We start from the raw sequence: 26,176 nt of genomic DNA on the forward strand, positions 1-26,176 counted from the left end.
CTAAGTAGAGGAATGTAGATAACTATAAAATGCCCTTCTGGAATTGTCTTATACCAGAGTCCTTGAGGAGCTTAAACTTCCCCACAAGCTGACTAATTCAGATGCAGCTAATAGAAAGCTTTCACTCTAAAGGAAGCATTGATAAACTTTAAATACTTGCTTTACCTTTGAGGCCATGCATCATCATTATAATGAACAAAATCAATAGATTACACTCGAATGTATCCTTCTTTCTATATAAACGTGAACCTGGTGCTACACCAGCCTAATAAACACAAAAGAACAGTAGAAATCAAGAAATTCCAAATTTCGTCCTGATGCCAACAGGTACTAATCTCATGACCTTCTCTGTATGATTTACTTCTATTATGAAGGCTGCTACTACTTCATCTCTAACTACTCATATCCCATACTCCCCTCCCCTGCCCCCACATTCCCCTAAATGCTGGTGTTCTGAGGAGTCTATCTTGTACTGTCTTAAGGTAATTTTTTTTTAATGTTGTGTAGATGTGTGAAGCAGGCTGAAAGAAAGACACTAACGAGTACTGGTATTACAGCATGCTGGAGAATATGTTATATCCAAAGGTATTCAAATTCATTTTGTTTTTAACTTTGTATAAGCATGCCAAAATTTATCTGTAGATGAATCTGGCCTTGCTATATATGTAACTTCACACTTGCTCAGGGAATTTCAGCCACTTGTTTTCAAATTCCCCTCATAAGCTAAACATAAAACTCTATTCTAGGCCACTCTCCTAAGCAACCAAACTAAATACTTAGCAGCCTACTAGAAATCTCCTCTTGAATATCCTTGAGCAAGTTTTTGGTATAAATGTTCTTGACTTTTAAAAATCTTTGTCTGAATCACTGCAGGCCTTCCAGACCTACAATTATATACAGATTTCTTGGCAGACCTGAATGTTTTCTTCCATTAAATCCTTGATGATTATATCTGATACCTGTGCTTTGACTTGATCTCTGGGAAGACAGGACTTATGAATACACCTATGAATTCTGACCTTCATATTTATTAACTTTGTTCCCACATTTTTTTTTACTTTTCCGGCACTCGAAGAGTACTTCTCAAACTTATTCTGAGGATTATTGATAAATAATTCACATTGTCAAATTTGTTAATTTCTCCAATGAGAATTTTGTTTCAGTGGTTTTCGTTTTGATGGTTTTAGTCTACTTTTTATAGATCATTGATTGGGCCTTTCTCTGGGGACAGTAAGCATATATTAAATGTTGTTTGCCTTTCTGCCTGACACATCTGAAGTAATACTATCTTAGAGAAAAATTTTCCTCTGTGTCTCTAATACTTACTTTACCGTTACTGAATCTCTCATGGATTTCTCCATTGACTAGAATTTATTTTATTAGTCTTAAATGAAGAAAGGCCTATCTAGTCTCAAGACTGGGAAGTAGTCTGATGGTACAGATTTTTTTTTCCCCAAGTACGTGCTGTCATATTTGTAACTACGGAAGTGACAATGATATAAAACATGTGGTCCCGTCACTGGTCAACAGTAGGGCAAGCATTTTCTTCAAGGTATGTATTTCATTGTCAATCCTCTAGATTATAGACCTACACAGGTCTGGGCTAAGGTTGGGGGTAGCAGGGAAAGGGTCTAAAAATGAAAGTATGAAAAAAAATAGAAAGTATGGGGAACAAAAATGGGGAAGTAAGTCTGGAATATGATTATGACGTGTTCTTAAACTATACTTAAGAACATTCCTTTTACAGTTGTGTGAAATAACTTAGATTTACTGGGAAAGAAAGTTTGAGTGATTACAATGTGTACGCGATATTGTAAGAGTCATGTCAGCTGCTATAAATGTGTAAGAGCTGCTCTCTGGGAACTTACACTCTTAAGGAGGGACCTCAAGATAATAATTCACAAAGATTGGCTGTGCCTTCAAGAAGGAAAAACTTTCATTTCACTGCCAAACATTGTATGTTCCACTTAGGAAAGTTTCTGGTAAAGTTTCTGCAGAGTATTAAAAACCAAAAAGAGAGTCAGTAATAAGTGATAAAGATCTTGGCAATGGAAAAAGATATATGAATATAATGTTTATAAATGTATATAATAATGTATCATAATTAAATGTATATTTAAAATTTATAATCATAAAATGAGATAATTTCAATAGCTCTTAAGAACATATTTGAGACCAATGTCTAAACTTAGATGATTGTATTAGAGCAGTGAAAGGAAATGATTGATGTGACTACTAGGAAATACTGGAAATGATCACTAATCCACCAGTCTTAAGAGTTGGAAAACGAATCATCTCCAGCGGAACTGGTGAAAAAGTTAAAAATAATAACCAGAGCCTCAGCATTTATAATCTTTTAGTTATACCCAGGAGGTATAACATTTAAAATAGAAACTTTATTTAGCACTTTGTTTTTGGGGGGGCGTGGGGGAGAGGGAGTCTCGCTCTGTTACCCAGGCTGGAGCGCAGTGGCGTGACTGCAAGCTCCGCCTCCTGGGTTCACACTCTTCTGCCTCAGCCTCCCGAGTAGCCAAAAATTTTTTTTTAATTTTTTTTTTTTAGTAGAGACAGGGTTTCACCGTGTTAGCCAGGATGGTCTCAATCTCCTGACCTCATGATCTGCCCACCTCAGCCTCCCAAAAGTGCTGGGATTACAGATGTGAGCCACCGCGCCCAGCCAGCTCTTTTAAGTTAAATTTGTTCTAGGGTTATAATATTATTTTGTATTTTGTATTTCTATATACATATTATATATGTATATTTTTATACATTATGCATATATGCATATTATACATATATTTTTTATATAAGTATACATATATTTATGTATTTATTTTATATTTTGAATTTCTATGTAGTGAACTGCAACCTAACTTAGTATGTTAACAAACTGCAACCTACTTTTAAAGTATATTCTTGTAACTAATAGCTGAGCTTCAGCTAATCATAGCAGCTGAGTTTCAGCCAATCACAGGCTGCCCAGTGATCAGATTATATCCACAGAGGGCAAATGCTACATCATGCCCAAGTAAGGTAAATGTCCAGCTATAACCAATCAAGCTGTTTCTGTACATCACTTCCTTTGTCTGTCTATAAATACTGCCTGGGTGGGGCTCTCTCCTAGTTTTGATTACTGCTTGATTCACGAATCATTCTTTATACAAATAAACTTGGGTAAATTTAATTTCTCCATAATTTATTTCAACAGCCCTCAGATATTAATCCCCATTGAAACATACTGAGGATTAAATTTATTAATAATGTTATCTCAGCAGTTAGTATGCCAATTAGCCGCATTGTTTTATTAGATAGTTGATGTAGATATATGAGATTGTAAAATTACATTTTATACTCTCAAATGACACATTTTTAATGAGGAATATGACATTGTAGAATTTGAACAATAAAAATACATAGCTAAACTAGTATGTAGAAAAGTGAGAGCCAAGAACAGTGATAGTAGCCAAATTCAAACAAAAACAATGTGATGACATTATGATTTGTAAACACCTAGTATATAAAATACCAAGCAATGCATATATAAAGTTGTAAATAAAAGATCCAATTAAATCTACCCCCTATTGCAAAACTTTTGGTGAGGGTGAGTAAATTTCATCATCCGTAGGAGTTTAACTTCATGAGATAGGTAACAATCTTTTTTAAAAAATGTAAACACTGAAAATCGTTAACTAGAATATCAAAGTGCAACATGTACTTACAGTTCTTAACTTTCACTGTAAGATAGTAAATATTTCTATTGCAGAAAACAATTTGATCATTAGTTATCAAAATACATTAGAAGATATTAGAAAAATCTCAGTACAGAACCTAATTTTATATTCATTTTACTATAAAAGAATTATCTCCCACAAAGGGTTTGATTATATTTAAAAGATAACAGTCACTCAGATGAATGAGTGGAGTGTTTGCACTAACTTTAACATGTCAAGAAGAACAAATTCAAGATATGTGCAGAAACTGCTAATTAATGACCTTCTTCTCAACTACTATCCTCTCCCTTCTCTCTTTAGTAATATAACTCTACGTGTTAGTTGGGTATATACACATGGGTCAAGGGTTGGGAGAAAAAAGTACTCCATATCCTCTTGCAACCATTCGAGGCTGGTCACTAAGTTGTTGACAATGGGCACAGATAGAAGTGATGTATGCAAACTCTGAGACATGCCCCTAAAGGCAAAGGGTGTGGCTCCCATGTCACTTGCCTCTCTCCTCTAATCTAGAACATCAAAAGAATCACGGATATTGGAACATCGATCTTGGAGCACAACATGGAGCAGCTACAATGTGGAAAGTAGAGAATAGGGGAGAAGAACCTGGAAGCCTGGAAAGACAGGGAGTTGCCATATTAGCCAATGTATCCAGAACGTTCCTAGAGAGGAATCAACTTCTGTCTAATTTTGGCCATTTTTACTTTAGTTATCTCTCAAACAGACTAACTGATATACTAATAAATACAACATAATTCAGTTTGATTCAATGTTTAAGATCTTATAAGAGCATTAGCAATATATTCTAAAGCACTTTGAGCTTGTCCAATGAAAAATTTTTAGTATACAATAAATTATCATATAGTTCTTACAAATTCTGAGAAAAATTCACATGAAATATTCCAAATACCGAAAACTGAATTATGTCACAAGGATTAACTTTGTATTTCACATTCAGGTTGATTTGACATGATAATTTATTGGTATTTTTATTTTATAAAGCCTTCTACAAGTAAAATTATATTTCCTCATGTAATTCCTTCCATGCTTTCTCTTAACAAATTATATTCTTGCTTTACGTGAGCAATGACAGCCATAAATATGGCCAAATGCAATAAATATTTACATAGTGCTTACATATATCAGCAATATTCAGATTTGTTTGTGTAAAATAATATTTTACCCAGTATTAAGAAATGCACATTAATGTACAGATTTCACAGATATGTAAACAACCTCACTTTGGCTCAGAAACTTTTACAAGTCAATGAGCCTGAAAAAACGTGGGCTTCCCATGTTCGGGGCAAAATCTGAATACTGGAAGATAAGTAATCAAAACAGTGAAAAACTATTTCAATGTGTTAGATTATCTTTTAATATAATGCTCAGCAGCCTATGAGGAAATAATGTCTCTGTACATTAATGGTAGTAGAACTTGGTCCAGTCCTTTTTGTAAGTGACATTACACTATGTATCAAAATTCATTAAAATGTCAAAAATTCCCACTTTTGGGAATCTATCCTAAAAATAAGTTTAAAACGTTGAAGAAAAATGTTTATGTGTAAAGATGTATTGATATTCATGTGAATACTCACAAAGGAAAATTAACCTCCAAGATAGAAGTGGGGTTAATTGAATCGTGTTATATCAACTCAAAAGAATGATCCAACTATTTCACAAGATAAAAAATGATTATGCCACTTAATAACTTGTGTACTTAAAGAATCATACAGGGCTGGCTGCGGTGGCTCATGCCTGTAATCCCAGCACTTTGGGAGGCTGAGGTGGGCAGATCACGACGTCAGGAAATCGAGAACATCCTGGCTAACACGGTGAAACCCCGTCTCTACTAAAAATACAAAAAATTAGCTGGGTGTGGTGGCGGGCGCCTGTAGTCCCAGCCACCTGGGAGACTGAGGCAGGACAATGGGGTGAACCTGGGAGGCGGAGCTTGCAGTGAGCCGAGATCACGCCACTGTACTCCAGGCTGGGCGACAGAGTGAGACTGTCTCAAAAAACAAACAAACAAAAACAACAACAACAACAACAAAAAGAATCATGCCAATAAAAAAACATATATGTTCATGAGAAAATCTTAAAAATGTACCAAAAAAACAACATGCTTATAGTAGGGTAAGAGTAATGAATGTCATTTTCTTCCCTCCTTTTGACTATTACATTCTATAATGTGATCATATTCTTTATCCATTTAAGTATATTCTTTATATATAAGTATATATTTTCATTAGAATCTAAGAATATCCAGAACTGAAATGAACTTTATGGATCACCTATTCATCTGTATCATGTCTTAGATGAGAGAATAACAGTTCAAATTTTGATAGCCCTAGGGTGACTATAATTTTAGGGCTGGATTAGGGCATGAATTATTCTGATTCCTATTGTAGTTCACTTTGCACGAAACAACACTTTTTGCGAATTATTCTGATAATGTTATTGTTTGTATATAAAGAAATTGAGTTTTCTCCAAATGCTGACCATCACTTTTTTAAGTTTTAAATTTAAATGTGCACATTTTACTATTTATGCGGCTTTGATTTAATTTGCTAAATTTCACCTCATGGCAGAAAAGAGAGACAGAATCCTTTTCATAAGCATAAATATATAACCCACGGTAGTATTAGATACTATTTTTTTTAGATGAGAAAATGGAAAAAAACAGGGCAAGTTTAATAAGTTCACTTACACATTTTTTTTCTCTCTCAAGAGAGTTTGATTTTAATATTTCAATGAACATCAGTGAAGGCAAACTATGTAACCATATTAGAACAACTCAAGTATTACAAATAGTAACACGTGCACTTTTCCACTTGTAGTGGACATATATGCTCAAATGGGCAACTTTGAAGCATTGATTGAAACTGCAGTGATAGTTACTACAAAGTCATATTGACATTTTACATATAATTGTTAAAATCTTGAACAAAGGAAAATGACCACTTTCAATGTAAAATAAAAATTATTTTCTAAATAATGAGCAAACCTAAATAAAACTGTTTGACATATAAATGTAACTTAATTAGTTTAGAGAAAAAAATACGTATTTGAAGTATTGGTTTCAGTATCTTTATGCAATCTTTAATTGGAGGAATGCATGTCAATGCCATTCACTTTATTATAAGTCTTTGTCATTGCTTTACAAATTAAATATTAAATAAATGTTGCAATTTATGTACCAGGAAGGTTGACGAAGATTTTGCGTCTATTTTTAAATAAGTTTAAAAATATCTAGTGCTAGTTATAATGGTGAAACTAAACATCTCTTCAAAAATGGTATTTATTTTGATATCAATAAACCATTAAAACATTTTGTTTTAGTTGACAGTTTGTACTTTATAAGCCTCCTACGTCATTAAAATAATATATAAAATCATGATAAGAGGAAAGATGTCACTGGAATACCACCTATGTCCAGAGGGAAAAAAAATACTTTTCACAACACTCTTAGCTCTTCAACTATAAATCGGAGAAAATAAAACCTTCTTCATTCACAGTATTGTTGTAGGAGCTAAGTAAAGTATGTTGTGTAAAGTGGTTAGTAGTATGGTTTGAGATGGTGGTGGTATAATTTGTTATAATTTGGGAAACTGTGACATTATCAAGCCATTACATGTTTTCTCATTTTTTGAAGACCAGATAGACTTGTTTTATATATTTTTTTTCATTTTCTTCTTTTAAATAGCTGGAAGAAAATACCATATAATAGTATATAAATACAATTATTTGGATTCGGATGAGAAATGTGTGAAACACATGCAACACTTTTATTATATTTGTTTGCTATGTTTACTAAAATACCCCAAGCTCTTAAAATAACTAAAATATAGGATGACCTTAACAAATATTTTGTCTTAAAAAATAAATGTACATAGGCATTTTTTGATTTAAGAGTCAAACACAAGAATTTTAAAAAATTAAGTGTAACTTTTATTAGATAACTTTGAAAACGTTTTCACCGTAACTAAGTAATAAAACATGTCCTCAATGTCTATCCAAATGTAGCAATATTAGAAGTAACTGATTAGCACTAAAATAATCCATGTTTTAAGTCATTTAAATATGCACATTAGAGTCATTTATTTAAAAAGTCATATAGAGCAACTACTTTGTTTCAGACTGTACAAGCAGGGCAGGTTGTTGCACAGCTTCTGGGGTGTCATTCATATTGCAGTTGAAGTAAATGGTTATCCCTGGTGTGCAAAGTTCAAGTCAAAGCAGATAGGCGTGGTAACCCTGGTGACAGGAGCCAGGATACATAGATAGATGGGATTTGATAGCTATTTTCAGTATTGCTAATGGAGTCCAGAGTATCACAGTTGGTACAGTGGACTGTGGTCTGGAAACAGTGCAGTGAGGGTTCAGATCCAGAGACACACAAGGAATTTTTACTTAGGAAGATGTCAAGAATAAGTTGTTAAAAATCACAAAAGTTCTTCATTATCTTGTATCTAAGCAGTATTTTGCTCATGCAATCTAACATTGTCTTAAAAACTAAACCTGCTACCTCAATTTATTCTATAAGACCAATGATTTTACTATAATTAATTTTCTTGGAATTTAATGTAAAATATTTAATACTTACATCGAGATCATCCTTTGCATTGTAGTAGACAACTTCATTGCTCTACAAAAAAAAGAGAATGCTTTATTGATTTTAATAAAAACAATACTGTATCAAACATTGAATACATTTTGTGCATATTTAAAATAAACTCCTTGTAATCTTTCTTTCACGATATATTCCACAATGATCCATAAAGATTAGCCACTATTTTTCTAAGAACATATTAAAACAGTTTATCAGTGATGTTACATCTTGCATTGGGAAAAAGATTCCAGTGTACGTCTGAGACCCATTTGTCAAGAAAAAATAAGTGAAAAATTCGTAAGTAAAATAAATTATACACGAACACATATATACACCAATATATTAATACACAATGAACAGGATAATTCAAGAAGCATGTAAGATACATGTCTTAATACTTTGTTGAAGCCATGATTTTTATATACATATACACACATAGAGTGTTGCAATGATTCTTGTGGAAATGTGCATCTATACAATATTGGCAGAAATTTACTCATGAGAGTCAGATAAGAAATGATGAGCACCTGGGAATTCAGATAGTAAAAAATACCACATCGTCTCACACTAACACTCGCATATTCTAGCAAAGTGGTGAATTAGCATTGGTTTTCTAGCAAGAGTAAATATATATGGATGACTCTGCTAGCCATCAGTGTTCCTGATTATTAAATACAATAAATATAAATTAGGGCTATAAACTATGTTACAAAGGAAAAATGGAAATGGATTAATAAAATGACTGTCAGGAATTTAAAACTACTACTCTGTGTGTCTCTGAGGCTAGTTCTATGCAGTGTAAAAATAATCCACTTATACTGATTTCTGTCTTATTCCAAACTGATTGAAGATATAGTTCATCTTCCATGTCTTCAAGTAGTAAACTCATTACGATGTGAACACATATTTTTCTCTGCCTCTTAAACATCCAAACACATAGATGCTGTAAAATTTTATTAAAAGCATATAATACACAATTTTTAAAACAGAAATTACTTGGGAAAAGTTCACTAAATTAGTGCTTCTCAAAGTGTAGTCCCTTTCCCCCTCCCCCGCAAAAATCACTACTTATTCAAGATATTAATGGTTGTTATGCAGGCAAAAGCATTCCATGATCATATGGCTTTAGAAAATAATAAAGTTAAAATTGTCTCTTTCCGGCAGAACTTCACAGAGACAATGTATGACTGTACATTATACATCTCCAAAAGGAAAATACATTGTGTTTTCTCAGTGTATTTATCACAGAAATCTGCCTCTTCTTGTTTGAGAAACATACCACAAGACTGAAACTCTATAAAATATAGAGGTCTCTATGAAGACCAAACAAACCAAAAATGATATAAATATCAGAACATATGATTCATAATAGAAACTGAAAACGATGAGTTTGAATTTCATTTAGAATAACTAAAAGTTTTACATTATTTTACATTATTTAATTGATTTCCAAAAGAATTATTTAGTAGCTAAAATTTTTAACATGCATAAAAATTCTAATTCCTGAAACATTTTTTATAGCATTAGTTTCATAACAGTTAAAATAAAAAGCAGAGCTCATCACATGTATAAAACAAGACAATCTTCTGAATCCACCTGAGACCCAAACCTAATTACTAGTTTATTGATCCTGCTTGTACCTCTGCAGTTTATACTTAGGAGACAATTTTCAATTTAAAATGTGGATTCTACGAAAAGTTAAAGCACTGAATAAGTTCATCTTCATTTTAGACTTTATTTTCTGCCATCTGCTTGTTTATGTTAACGGAATGGGAACATGCAGAAAACAAGGTGAGGTTGCATTGAATTTCAAGTAGGTCAACATCGTCATTTTCAACAGATGCTCACTAATATCTATATGCACACACCGTTGTGCCAAGAAAGGCAAAAAATAAGTCAAACCTATCAACTCCTACTCTTTTGGTAAAATAATGGATACAGATCAGCTGCATAAAACAACCTATGTATGTAGGATTACACTTGGTCCATGGTACCAGAATTAATGGTTAGTAAATGTATTTCCTAGTAATAAAATATAAATAATCATTATTGATTAAGGCTAAGATTAAGAGTATTTCACCTAGTGTCAGAAGGGTTACAAGTATGATTTTTTAAGTGCCAGTATTGATATAAACTAAGTGTTGATATAAACTAAGTATTTTGATTCCGTTAAGAGCTATGCATGAAACTAAAATTAAGTAAAATTAAGAATTAAAAATATCTAAGTTTATCTGAGAACTTCCAAATGGTTTTTTTAACCTTTTTTTGTGTACAACATTCTACAAAACTTGTTACTTATCTCTTCTTTCAGAAACTGTATTATGAGGATCCATGGTATAATGATGAGCCCTCTCAACTCTGAAACTCTATGTTGCTTTTAAAGCTGTAATTGTAAAGGTGCATTGCAAACTTTACTTAAGTATTATGAATTTGTACAAGACTTTCTGGATTCTGAATTGCATATAATTCCAAATGCTGAGTTTTTAAGTAAACTGAAGAAACAAATATATATTAGTCATAAAATTATATTGCATGTCAAACATCCATATTCAACCATACTCATCCATAAGCCTTTCTTATAACTAAGTATTTGACATTTCATTTTTTTTTTTTCTTTTGAGATGGAGTCTCACTCTATCACCCAGGCTGGAGTTCAATGGCACGATCTCGGCTCACTGCAAATTCTGCCTCCCCGGTTCAAGCAGTTCTCCTGCCTCAGCCTCCCAAATAGCTGGGATTGCAGGCATTTGCCAACACACCTGGCTATTATTATTATTATTATTATTATTATTAGAGATCGTGTTTTATCATGTTGATCAGGCTGGTCTTGAACCCCTCACCTCAAGTGATCAGCGCACCTCAGCCACCCAAAGTGTTGGGATTACAGGCATGAGCCACCGTGCCTGGGCTTGACATTTCCATTTTAAAAGAGTTCTTTCTCAATATGTCATTCATTTACATGGTCAAAATATCAATGAAAAAAACAAAACTGACTTTTTATAGAAAACAACAAAATGAGAAAGCATTTACTCAAATATGCGAGCTTAGACAGGTTGTCACATTTTAAGAAGAGAACATAGACCTTAGTGGAATATGCAACCAATTATGTCTAATACCTTAAAACTAAATTTCTTCTTCACCCAAAAATGGGATATTGCTTTTGGCTTAGGAGCATTTTTATAAACCTCATATGATAAATATGCTTTTCTTTCTCAAACCCCAAATTTTCATTCATAGCATATACAGTTCATTATTCCCTTATTTCATGAAACAGAAAAGCTCACTTAATCAATTTTAAAAAGAATAAATTTGTACAGGGCATCATGAGTTGAAGCAACTAACTCTGCATCTCCTCTGTCAACCAAATTCACCTTTTCAGAACATGACATTAAAATAAATGCCAAACATTCAAAGAGCACTTAATTTATATCACCACATAAAAATATTTTCCACTTCTCAGTTCATCATATTTTGTTATTTAAAAAAAAAAAATAATTGCAATTGGCAGGGCGTGGTGGCTCACGCCTGTAGTCCCAGAACTTTGGGAGGTCGAGGCAGGCAGATCACGAGGTCAGGAGATTGAGACCATCCTGGTTAACATGATGAAACCCTGTCTCTACCAAAAAATACAAAAAACTGGCTGGGCGTGGTGGCGGGCACCTATGGTCCTGGCTGCTTAGGAGGCTGAGGCAGGAGAACGGCGTGAGCCCGGGAGGCGGAGCTTGCAGTGAGCCAAGATAGCTTCACTGCACTCCAGCACAGGTGACAGAGTCGGATTCTCAAAAAAAAAAAAAAAAAAAAAAAATTGCAATTATTCGTTTGTGATTTTTGTTTGGAAGGTTTCAGAATTATTTGGCTCAGAAACAATTTCAACTATAATTTTGAGAAAAATCATATTTTGGAGAAGCAGTCATTCTCTTTCATATCAATTCATTCATAGCTATCTTTTTGCCATTTAGAAATGTATTAAGATATGTGCAGCTATGTTAACTAAATCAGTCTTTCACTAGGAGTTTTTCAAATCACTGAGTCACCAAAATATATTCAGAACCAATCTTAACAGGATTGGGATAAAGGACAATTCTTAGGAATAAAAGACGATTCACACTGAATCAACCAAATTCTGTTCTGATGCTTTTACAGACATGAGTTTTACTTAAAATGAATTCTGTGCTAATAGAAAATTAGGGGAGGAAATTAAAAAAAAAAAGTTAAATGCCTTAAGTGGATAAAATTAAAGGAGAAGAGGAAAAAGTCTCAGCTGAATTCTTTCTCCCTTAACCCAGTGTCCTGTTCCTATCCCACTTAGATTTTGTACAGGGAGATTTTCGGGCTTCAACATCAATCGAGGGAGCCACATCCCACTCATTGAACAATTGCTTTGGCAACCTTCTCCATGCTAAGTACTGGAGAAACAAAGATGAATCAAATCTACACCCTGACCACAGGGAGCAAGTGTTCACCCTCCAACTCGTCTGTGGCAAGGAGCTGACCTCTTGTATATGAAAAATATCTCATTATGATTGGATGACATGACCACATAAACTAAAACTTTCCAGTTTTCAAAATAGTTGAGAATTAAGAATTTAAGATAGTCAAGACTTTGCCCCTCTGTTGATCAGTTTGAGCATGTGTGCGTTTCTGTCTTATTACTAAAAATTCCCTCGGTCCCTTCTCCAGAAAGTACTGTTATACCAGTATCATTTAATACTTTAATTAAAACTATGGCATATAAACTAATTACCATAGGCACAAATGACAGAGTAATCTTGTTTCTCTATTATCCTTCAGCCTAAATGTCTTTATGCAAATTATTAAACAACAGCATGTTGGAAGGTATTTCACACTCAAACACACAGGTTTTCAGTGGATTTCAAGGCATTATGTGCAGTATGACAGAATAAAGTCAGCAACAGCCTCAAACTAGATTCAGGGATTAAGCCTTTGGAGAGCTATTTTTCATAATTTAAGCACCACCAGATGACAAGAACAAATTGTTTTGTTTCTGATTTTTTAACCATGCAGTTTAGTTATTTATTATCTCCTTGAAACAAATTGGCCCAAATGGTCCATGCTAATACTGCTGCTTACTGAAATTTAAAACATCCCCTAGCAAGTTGAGAGATAAATTACTTTAGTACCACATTGTCTATTGGGAGCCAAAAATTAAAACTGAGCAAAATAGGCCTTTCCATCTTAAAAACGTGCATTGTGAGTGACAGCTCCTTGCATGCCACTTGCCCACAAATGTGGGCCTCTGATGAATAGTTTATGTTAAAAATCTGAGGCAGACATGCAAAACTTCCCCATGGAACTAAGATGTTGCCAGGAAAAAGGCTTAAATATTGCAACTGAAAATTAAGATTTTATAGTCAACAATTAAAATATATGACACATTCAAAATTCAAATAGAGACTAACTTCCTGTCCAATCTACGAATTCTCTTTTCTTGGTTATACTCAGCTCTGCACATGATTCACAGCCTGACAAATTTTGGGCAACTGTCCTGTCTGCTAAAGTCACTTTTACAAAATATTGCAATCTTATTGTCATTTTTATCACTCCTGAGTTCCAAATATGAAGTCAATTGGTTAAACATTGTAAAGACACTTCATTAAAAATAAGTTACATTAATGATTCATGCCGGCCAACATCTACACTGTTTAACTAAAATCATTTATAACTCAAATTTTCTGGAAATACATTTGTAGCAATTTGACTTACCAACCACTGCTATTTTGTCCATATCAACTGTTGTACATGGGATGAGTTCAATCAACAGCACTGTAACACTGTGTGAATAAAAGAACTTAGGAACATGTATGTGTGTGTGGCTGTGTGTGCGTGTCAGTGGCAAGGAGGGACATGAATGTGAGTGAATCACTTTTAAGACAGTGGTCCAGGAAAAAAAGTATTTTTTACCTGTCATTATATTTGTTTGAAGTTTGGAAAACATGAACATATTGAGAAAGCACATAATTTAGAGGATGAAAAGAAAAAATAAAAATGGGCACAGGTCCATCTAGAGATCAGTGTTACCATATAACTGAACTGAAGACATGATAAACCTGAATTCATATTATGTGACAAGAGACAATAAGATAATTGATTTAAAGTGTTAAGTACAGTGCATGGCATACAATGTATGCCCCATAATTGTTAACTACTTTATATATATGAAAAATATCAGGAATATACATCCACAGAATTTATCTATTAACTTTAGTTAATACCTACTTATACATGAAGTAATGTAAATTATAATTTTATTTTCTTAGATCAGTTAGGATGCAATGTGTCTATTTAAAGTATTATCTTCAAAGATTCCACATAGCAGAGTGGAGAAGAAATAAAATTACTAGTTGTTGTTATGCTTTTTAATCTGATACACCAAATGAGATGATTTATAACAAAGCCTAATGCAAATGGTAATTAATTGGAGTGGAAAGGGCTTATATGCATCCTGTCCACCAAATGTGTTACTATGCTCCAGACCTGTGTGATTCCGTACTCTTCCGTATCTACGTGTACACCTGCACATATCAATCATCATTCATTACTGCCTACAGAAACTTTCAGCTTGTATTAACCTAAAAGTTTGCTTGTCCATCCCAACATTCAAACTGCCCAATCTTGCTGGAGAAAATTACACACCAGTAAATCAGGAGTTTATATGTTTTCAAAACTGTAACAAACATGTAGCATTGTTTGGTAAAATGTTTTTCTATTCAGAAATCCTACAGCTTTTCAGAAACTGTTTATTCACCCAATCTAATCATGTGATTCTGTCTGGCTAGTAAATCACATCACCCCACTTCTCTGATGACAGAAATTAACAAGTACCTAAATATATTCAATAACTGTATTCCATCTCTCTATTTCTTTGGGTGTAATAGGTCTAGGCATAGTTATAGTCGTACAAGTTGAGCCGGTTACAGCCTGAATCCTTGAGGCTTCCTTCATCTGTTGGCTTCATGGTTATAGGACAAATCATTTAATTTTCTTAAGCTAGTAAGAATTTGGTTTCTAACACATTCGATAGTACTGATACTAATAACGTACTTTCCAAAATATTTTCTTCGAATCTGATTTTCTATTACTAACAGTATTATTTGCTTAAAGTTTAATTTTTATTTGTAACTTTATGAGAATTTCAGTGTTCTAGAACTAACTCCTAAATCTGTGTCCTGCTGATTCATTAAGAATTCAATTTCTTCTTCATCCCCTTTTTCTCCCCTGTGTATCCATCTTTTATTTAAACACATTCAGGTAATTTGCAAAATGCAACTAAGAGAATTTGTGGAATAAAAACTCAGATGTGTTCTGGCATGAAATATTTTTCACCTAAAATTTAAAATTCTAGCAGAAGGTTAAGAAAATACATCAAAGAAGCCAAGTTCAATGTTTCCTTAGCTCCTATATAAATACAAACCATTTTAATATTTTTCTAACATTTCTCTAATGAACTATAGGTCAAAAATCACCTACTGCAAACTTAATATTTTATAAGTCATATACCAGTAATCATTACCATTTTTTAAATGATGGATCATTTTTTACATCAACTCTTCACTAGCCTTTAAAATTAGTTGCATAAAAATCAAATAAGTCTACATTTTGATTGTACGCTTGAATATCAGAGTTTTATTTAAAAACGTTGAAGTAAAATGATTTTGCTAGTGCGATTCAACAATGTATGGATTATATTGAAACATAATCTGTTCCTTCTTTGAATTTTCAGCATTCTTTCATAAGAATAAATAAGCATTGAGCTTTGTACACATACTCAGCCTGATTTAGGTTAGAAACCTAAACACATGTTTTTTGAGACCCTGATTACTAAAGGTAACCCAGTGAGTTAAATATTTTCAATGTCAACTTTATGTATTGAAAAGCTAAGACTAGCAACAGTTAAACTGAGTCTTCTTATCCCTAATCAAATACTTATACCTCCTGCAGGCAGGACCTACATCTTAGAGACAGTGAATTATGTATATGTATATGCATATATGTATATATAAAGTACACATATAAATTTTATATATACACACACACACACATTCTGTATATATATATTATACACACACAATTATATATACACACATACATATATATACCTATATGTACTAGGTATATATATACACATATATATACCCATATGTATTAGGTAAACTCCAAATAGTTTACCTAATAGTTAATCTTTGAGACACATTCATTAATTTTATCTATTCTTTTAACTTTGTCTTATAATCTATATTAAAATATAAATTTAAAATTATTATTATTTAGCTTACTGGAAGAACAACAAAACTAGAAAATAATTTTGGCCTTTTGTAAGCTTGCTTCTGTTACTTTTACCACATATCACTTTACATTTCTTCATGAGGTATTTTCAATTGCTTAATTGTAATATTTTAGTCTGCTTATTCTTTTAAGTTGCCATTATGGTGCCTGTAAATTAAAGTATCACTTCATAAGTTGTCCAGCACATTAACCAATCTACAAGCCAAAGACATCTAAGAGAAGTAGTCACAGTGAAACATAATAGATCCATGTGTCTTTATTATGTTTAATAACCTAACTGCAAAGATACTCATGTACTACAGCCCAGAGCTGTACTATCATGCTGGTGACACAAATGGAAATATCTCCCTAGAGGAAAGAAACAGTCATGACCTTCACTAAAAGGAACTGCTCATTGCTTCTACATAAGTATATATATATATTTTAAAGGTAAGAAGATTAAGCTACTACAATTTGAGTAGAGACAATGTTCTATTGTGTGTATACTCAATGCTAGCAGTGTCTGGAATGCTGTATGAAGTGCTATTGAAAGGGCTGATAAATGAGTAAATGAATATGACAGGCCTATGAGCAACTATTAGAAATTTGGCCAGGTGCTGTGACTCAGTCCTATAATCCCAGCACTCTGGGAGGCCGAGGGGGGCAGATCACCTGAGGTCAGGAGTTCAAGACCAGCCTGGCCATCAAGGTGAAACCCTGTCTCTACTAAAACTACAAAAATTAGTTGGGTGTGGTGGCACACACCTGTAATCCCAGCTACTTGGGAGGCTGAGGCAGCAGAATCACTTGATCCCAGGGGCAGAGGTTGTAGTGAGCCAAGATAGCGCCACTGCACTCCAGCCTGGGTGACAGCAAGACTCCCATCTCTATATAAATAAATAAATAAACAAATAAATAAATAAATAGAAAAAGGAAGCTATTAGAAATTCTAAATAACACACACACACACACCCCTGCACACATACACATAATGCATCACAGTCGAAAAAAAGTATAGAGCTTTACAAAAGCTCAAATAAGTTAAAAGGTAGGCTACTTTCACTCTTACAGGAAATCAAGGAGAAATTCCAAGTAGACTGATTTCAGAGTTCGTTGGCTCTTGAACTTCAAAGGAGATCAATTCCTATTAAACATTAAGAGCTATATCAATTTATTTCTTCATCTGATAAACTTTAATAGGAGTCTGCCTGTAAGCTATTTTGGTGCTCCAAACGATATCAATAAATATATTATTTAAACTCTATGAGAAGAGCAAAGGTAGAATATGAGAAGGTAAATACATTATTTTCCTCAGGCACCAAATCTCCCAGGAACCTCATTCCAGAACTGAACAAACACATTCATAATGCTGTGGAACTGGCTTTAACCTCTTTTAATCTGTAACTCCAATGAAGCTTCAGATATAATCATCTAAAGCATTAAAATTTAATCCTCCAAAATATTTCATTTCTTATGTTTCTTCCTATTGACTCAGACACCCCACAGATCTTCTTGACTCGCGATCAAGGTCAGCAGTACTTGATCATAATATATGATGTCTTAGCAAGAGAGTTGTTAATCTGTCCAATGGTAATATTAGCCTTTCCTTTCCAGATTAATGACTATCAACTCCAGATTAGTATCCAACTAAAACAAAATATGAGGATTAACATTATAGTCAATGAATAACTTAGTTTAAAATAATCTGTTCAGAATCAGAGCCTCGAAGAACATTTGGTTGGTAATCACTACATCAATTTCATTCATCTTTCATCGGGCTTACAGGGATATGTAGGATAGGAAAGAAAGGGTAGTACAGGGACATTTATTATGTGTCACTTATGAAATAAACAGTCACATATATACAGTACTCCTTGCTCATCTCCAGGAGAAACTTCCAACACGTTCCAGTAAAGGCCTGACACTGCAGATATAGATAATATTCCTATGTTATACAAACTTACAAGGTTTAATTTATATATTAGGCACAGCAAGAGATTAACAACAATAATCAAATAGAATAATTATTAATTTATGCTGACATCACTATTGTGTGAAAGTGGTAACAGCTAAAACAAATATATCACTGTTCAGCTTGGATACTGCATTATGTTCCTATAAGGCAATAGACTTAAAAGTAAGGCTTATTAAAGTAGAAAAGAGATTTATAAGTTTCAAAACTAGATGATTTTACATATAAGACAAAAAACTAAGAAGTCTAAATGATGGGGCATAGTCAGAAAAAAAAAAAAAAAAAAAGTCAGGATATGAAACAAGGGATGTTCCTCCCTACTAGAAAAAGGAATATGGCCGGGAGCGGTGGCTCAAGCCTGTAATCCCAGCACTTTGGGAGGCCGAGACGAGTGGATCACGAGGTCAGGAGATCGAGATCGAGACCATCCTGGCTAACACGGTGAAACCCCGTCTCTACTAAAAAATAAAAAAAAAGACGAGCCAGGCGAGGTGGCGGGCGCCTGTAGTCCCGGCTACTCGGGAGGCTGAGGCAAGAGAATGGCGTAAACCCGGGAGACGGAGCTTGCAGTGAGCTGAGATCTGGCCACTGCACTCCAGCCTGGGTGACAAAGCGAGACTTTGTCTCAAAAAAAAAAAAAAAAAAAAAAAAAAAAAAAAAAAAAAGAAAGAAAGAAAAAAAAAAAAGAAAAAGGAATATTGAGAATTTCCAAAGTTGAGTTGAAAGAGCAAAAGAAAAGCTGAAGGAAAGAGCTAAAAGTGACATATATATGGACTGGCTCCCATTATAGGTAGAAAACAGTGGGAGAGGGAAGGAGGTGTGTTTGGGAGAAATTTGTCACGTTTTCTATCGGGAGTCTGGAATAAAGACTTTCCATTATTAAATAAAATAAAGGTGCATCCAGGAAGTTTTCTTTGCTGCAGAAAATTCCCCAGCACCCCTGCTTCATGTCAAAATCGGATAACCTTTTTTTTTTTTTTTTTTTTTTGAATGGAGTTTTGCTATTGTCGCCCAGCTGGACTGCAGTGGTGCAATCTTGGCTCACTGCAACCTCCGCCTCCCAGGTTCAAGTGATTCTCCTGCCTCAGCCTCCCAAGCAGCTGGGATTGCAGGCACCCTCCACCACGCCCAGCTAATTTTTTATTTTTAGTAGAGAAAGGGTTTCACCATGTTGGCCAGGCTGGTCTCAAACTCCTGACCTCGGGGGATCCACTCACCTCAGCCTCCCAAAATGCTGGGATTACAGGCATGAGCCACTATGCCCGGCCAGATACCCTTCTTAATGCCTCTCATTGAACCTTCTTGTATTTCCCCACTCTATAAATCAGAGAGAAGAGTCACTACACATCACTGGTTTGTTGTATTGACTAAATGGACAAGTATCTGAGTCAGGGATTGGCTGCACTCCCTGCCTCAGTCTGTGCACTCACCGCACCATAGTGTGATCACCTGCCTGAGCCCTGGGAGACTACCCCCTCAGTCATCTTTGAGCCCATCACAGCTTAGACGCCATTAACTACTAAACAAGCCTGCCTCCCTCATAAGGTCGTTGAATCATCTGACGAATTCTCTTAATATTCTATAGATAAGATGTTCATTGACTGGTTTTTAACACTGTCCTAGGTTTGGTTCCCTAGAAATAGACACTGAGATTAGGATTTGAGCATAGGTAATTTATTTGGGAGGTGATCCCAGGAGACACCAATAGGAGAGTAGAGAAGTGACACACCAAGGCACACAAGCTGTGGTCAAGAGTAGGTGGACAACTGGGGCTGTTTCCCTAGGAACCTTGGGAGGCTATATGGAATTTCACTCAAAACTGTCATTTCCTAAGAATGCGGAGGCTCAGGTAGTATCCGCCCATACCAACTGTCACTGAGTGTTCACTCCTGCACATTCTGGCCACCTGAGAAAGCCCTCAAGGCCAAGATGCGCAGACACTTAGAGTAGGAAGCTATGAGTATGTGTGTGCCCAGGAGCAGTGTCTCACGCCTGTAATCCCAGCACTTTGGAGCCCGAGGTGGGAGGATCACGAGGTCAGGAGATTGAGACCATCCTGGCTAACACGGTGAAACCTCATCCCTACTAAAAATACAAAAAAAAAAAAAAAAAAAAAAAAAAAAAAAAAAAAAAACTAGCCAGGTGTGGTGGCGGGCGCCTGTAGTCCCAGCTACTGGGAAGGCTGAGGCAGGAAAATAGCGTGAGCCCGGGAGGCGGAGCTTGCACTGAGCCGAGCCGAGATTGCGCCACTGCGCTCCAGCCTGGGCTCCACAGCAAGACTCCGCCTCAAAAAAAAAAAAAAAAAAAAAAAAAAATTGTGCGTCTGTCTGCGCATCTACATGTACGTGTGTGTGTGCATGCGCTGCGGAGATGTGGGCGGGGAACCAACACAGCATCTACTATAGGCACACAGCGAGTGTTTTAAAATGCTTACTGAGCACATGGTTAAACGCTTAAAGGACTTTAAGCATTGACTAGTTTAGCAATGTGGCTTCCCGAGGCTTTGGTTCCTCCCCTGTGACATGAAGATTCAGTTGACAAATACGGTCTCTAGAATCCTTCCATCTTTAAGGTTTGGTGTTTCCACTAACTGCTTTGCTTTAGATCACATCAAAACAAAACAAAAAAAACAAAAAACAAACAAACAAACAAAAACACAAACTGGTAGCTGGGTTCATCTACTTTTTTTCCCCCAGTAGGCCATTGATTAGTTTGCTTCTCATGTGAGCACCCAACAGAACTTAAAGAGGCATCTCTCTTATTCCGAAAACAAAGCAAAGCTTTCCCTTAAGAAAAAAAAATTTTTTTGAAACCTCCAGTACATATTTTTGTAGAAGCATGTAAAACTGTAAAAGGAAAAACCTCTGCATCATTTATTTTTTCTATCTTGAAAGGGCAAGTTAAGGTATATTCATTTATTCTTGAAAAGCAATGACTATGTTCCAAGGATAAATGTTTGCAATAGAAACATCCGCAAACTAATCTAAATCAACCCCTTTACAACTACCAAATACAAGCTGGCAAATTCCCCATTATGACATAAATTACCTGCTATAGATCAATTGCTGCTCTCTTTCATTAATATAATTAAATGACATTCATTTGTATTTAACTAAAATAGAAATCAATGTTTTTTATAGAGCATAGATTACAGTTTAAATCTGTACTGTTTCTTTGTAAAAAAAAAAAAATTGTTAACAGTACAAAGAGAGGAAGGCTGTTACAGAAGGAAAAAAAAATGAAATAGCTTCAGACATTGTAGAAGCACTTTATAATTGCTTGGAAACAAAAATTTCTAATAGCTTAGGTTTCTTTAGCCTAGTTTTAGTAACTGTATTTAAGTTATATTTCAAATAGCTTTTTAAATTCAAACTGTTGAGTGATTCAGAGATAATCTGTCTTTTTTTAAATTAAAACATGCATAATTGTTAAAATGTTAATTTCCAAAAGCAACAATCCAAAAGATTCTCAACAAATTCAAAAGTCTCTCAACATAGTCCTAAATTGTATACTTTATTTCATCTCTTGTCCAAATTTAAAAGAAAAAAGTAAAAGAGAGGCACTAAATTGTATACTTTATTTCATCTCTTGTCCAAATTTAAAAGAAAAAAGTAAAAGAGAGGCAAGGAAAGGGAATTCTGTGGACCATGCTTCATTCCTCAGGCATATTTTCATAGTAGTTATTTTAATTTCAAAATGCATAATTGTTTAACAAATGCAACATTTTCTTTTCTTTAGAGTAGTAAATGAAGGTCTATATACATTTCCAAAAAAATTACAGACAAAGTTGTACCAAGGAAAGGCTGAATCATGGCAATACAGATACACTGAATGACAAATTTAAAAATCTACATTCTTTTTCTTGGTGCAATTCTTAGACCGTGGTTGCAAACAAATCAATCTATCCTAAGTTGTTTTGGCTTCTCATTTATCAATTAGGCAAAGAATTCCAAATTCAGAGCAGTATAAATGAAGAAATTTGGATGGTTTTTAAATAAGAAATTGAGGTAAAAAGAAGATAAACTGAATAGCTAAAGAACTAAATAAAACTACTTCAATCATAAGAGGCTGGTGTCACTTCGGTGGAGAGCAAAAATACTGCAGAGAAGCTGAGTCAATTATAGAGTTGTCTACATTTTAAACTGTGATTCCAGATGTGTTATTGAACAAAGGAACACATCAACATACTCATCTTTTGATCATATTAACTTCTTTCTAGCACATAAGAAACTCAGTATGAAAAATATTTTACATTTAAAGAATCAAGCAATTTCAAAGTTAATATTCAGGTGAGAAGAACGAAGAAAATGTATTAGCACCTAATTAACCTTTATAGACACAATTCCCTCTACAAAACTAGAAGGAGATGTTTTTTTCCTCCAACGTGTTGCATATTTTTGTCCACTTTCATGGACTGTTTAGTAAAAACATAGCAGATCTAGAAACACATAAGAAGAACAAGTGAACTGAAAGCAGATCAAGTGAGATTACATCTAAGCTTTATATTCCAAAGTTAAATGTATCACGCTATATATTTATAGAGGACAAGCAAAACCTAAAAATGACTAACCAAAGCTTATAAGTGTTAATATAATAATATGCTTTTCATTTATCATAATGTAAACGATACGAAAACCACAGTTATATTAATATAATTGGTCTATTATTATCTAGAAATTGTTTAGAGATTTCTCCCCCCACCAAAAAAAATTAGATCTTAATATACGAAGTTGAGCTCAGGCTAAGAATTTTCTTAAAACCTTGAGAAAAGGTTAATACTTGAGAAAACGTAAAACTTTGAGAAAATATTAACAGTAATAGGTTTATCAGGAAAAATACAGGACATCCAATTAAATTGGATGATAAATTCTTTCTAGTAAAAGTATATTCCAAACTTCTACAAAAGTTATAGTTACTTGAAATTCAAATGTAACTGGGAACCCTGTGTTTTTCTGTACTAAATCTGGCAACTTTCATTTATGAGATAGTATTATATCATTTATACAAATTTTACATTATTTCTGATAAATTTTAAAATTCAATATTATTGCAGAAATTGGGAAGCGGAGAATGCTACATCACTAAATACTAGCTTTGAAATTAAGTCAGGAACATGATCTCAAAGGAGTAACATCAAAATTGCAAACAGCCCCAGCCTTTAGAAAACATAATTACCCAGAAAGGCCAAGGTATATTTCTGTTTTTGAAAACTGGAATAACTCTTTAGTTAAATGCATTACATGCTTCAATGGTACTTCCAATTTTACATATAGAAGAATTATTGGGCATTGTTCATTTAATTTCTCATTTTGAAACATACTAAGGCAATAAAATGGTTGCAATGGTAATTTAGTAATTTATTAACTTTTGAGAACATTCATAAGAGAAAAACATGGCTATATCTGCCATCCCACTGATCACCTAGGCTGATTTCTGTGACCTGATCAGCCAGGCAGTTATACTCAAAGTAGACTATGCAATCCTTCTAAACTTGCACACTAGATCAAATGAAATTACTTTCAGACAGACACTATTTTTAATGTCAAAGGTATATGAAAGGCTGAGACCTTGGCAAAACCTGCAAACTCTGCATTTTAAGTGACCCTTAAATAACTGTTTTCCTTTCTGAAGTTTTCTTGCCACCAGTTATTCTGTTGAGATGACCAGGAGCCTAGCTCTCTCAGAAATTAATGAAGAATTAAAACTGAGAAAAAAAATCTGGACACTAAAGGCAAGCAAGTCATATATAAACAAAACAGGAAACTTGAAAGAGCTAGGTCAGAGATTATATATGATTAATAAAATATTTTTAGATCTTATTTCTAATAAGTTTAATCATTACAAACTCAAGTTCAAATTTCCATAAGTAGAAGGCAAATGCTCAATTGCGTAATCTAAAGTTGCTCATGGAACCATTTTTCTCCAGTCTTCATTGAAAAGACTCTTGGATCTAAAGTGGTATCTAAAATTGATGAATTATGTAATAGAATCTCTAACTATATAATATAAACTTATTTGTGACAATCATGACTACAAATTCCAATGCCTTAAAGCTTTTAAATATAGCTTTGTATGACCACTTCTTGATGCTTAATTGACTAGTCATCGATTTATAACTGGATTATGTATAGGGATATCAAGAAAATTGTTTTGAACAGCTCTGATGAAAAGTTGTCAAATTCCTCCCTCCCTCAACCAAACCTTACCAAGCATCATTGTTCTAAGATATACAAATCTACTCTTAGAGCAAACGATTAAAAAAACACCCATTGAACAGCACAGTTAAAAATAAATATTTCAATGATAATAGTTTTAAAGAGAAACACTTAGCAGGAAGAAAAAAGATAATGTTGCAGAGCTTGTAATCCTGTAATTAAGCATTAAATCTTGTGTTAAGCTTCTTGACAGACTGGGAGAAAAGGAAATCATGATCGCTAGCATGATTCTCTGTATCTGATGAAAAGGATAAATGGGATTTTGCCGTGAGCAATAAGCTGCTTCTTATAACCAAAGCCTGTAGAACCATGAAAAACATAATGGATGTAGTTCTCAACAAACAGAAAAAGATTCTTCACATGATGTCTGTGTGTCTCACCCTGCCCCGTATATCTGCATATGTAATGATTATATCTATTTGTATAAAAAGCAGACAATAGTCTAATATCACTTTTAATTTTTAAAATATTTGTCAGCAGAACACTCAAATGCTTCAAGAAGCATGTAAGTTTTGTACATGTACAGAGAACAAAGAACCTGAGATAACTGGTACTCCATTTTCCTTCCATTAGTAGAAAGGTATGGTATGCACTGTTCTCACTCCTAAGCGGGAGTTGAACACATGGACACAGGGAGGGCAACAACACACCTATTGTGTGGTGGGGGACAAGGGGAGGGAACTTAGAGGACTAGTCAATAGGTGCAGCAAACCACTATGACACATGTATACCTATGTAAAAATACCTACACGTTCTATACATATATCCCTGAGCTTAAATTTTAAAAAAAGATATGGTATGCACATAAAAAATACATGCTCACATAAATTCTGAAAAAGAGTATTGTGCTGAAATTAAAGAGGTAGAGGCATAAAATTTGATTCAGAAACTGAATGCCATATTCCGTTTTCTCTTCAGATTGTATAAATCTTTGCCTTTTATAAAAAATGAATACTAGTTGGTCTTTGTAAAATCATTTCTAGTAAAACAAGGTATAAACAATAATGATAATGGGGTATCTATCCATTTATTGATTTAGTATGAAAACTATCTGATATGGTTTGGATCTATGTCCCCACCCAAGTCTCATGTCAAATTGTAATCACCGGTGTTGCAGGTGGGACCTGGTGAGAGCTGACTGGATCATGGGGGAGTTTCTTATGAATGGTTCAGCACCACTTCCTTGGTGCTGTATTCATGACAGTGAGTTCTCAGTAGAACTGGTGTGTAAAGTGTGTGGCACCTCCCTCCTCCCCTTTCTGTCTTGCTCCTTCTCCCCACAGGAGATGCCTTGCTCCCCCCTTGCTTTCTGTCATGATAGTAAGTTTCCTGAGACCTCCCTAGAAAACAGAAATCAAGCAGATGTCAG

At 34.2% G+C, this 26,176-nt stretch overlaps 1 protein-coding gene across 8 annotated transcripts in view; it reads right to left on the reverse strand.

Annotated features, from left to right (window-relative positions):
• The window catches only part of CACNA2D1 (calcium voltage-gated channel auxiliary subunit alpha2delta 1), a 501,837-nt gene that overhangs the window by 183,557 nt on the left and 292,104 nt on the right, over nt 1–26,176 (reverse strand). For all 8 annotated transcript variants that reach the window (XM_050782803.1, XM_050782805.1, XM_050782801.1 and 5 more), the window contains exon 5: nt 8,332–8,373. In XM_050782803.1, coding sequence (XP_050638760.1) covers nt 8,332–8,373 — 42 coding nt within the window. The remainder of the gene's footprint in view (nt 1–8,331; nt 8,374–26,176) is intronic.

This window comes from Macaca thibetana, chromosome 3 (genome assembly GCF_024542745.1).
Source record: "Macaca thibetana thibetana isolate TM-01 chromosome 3, ASM2454274v1, whole genome shotgun sequence".
Taxonomy (NCBI): domain Eukaryota; kingdom Metazoa; phylum Chordata; class Mammalia; order Primates; family Cercopithecidae; genus Macaca; species Macaca thibetana.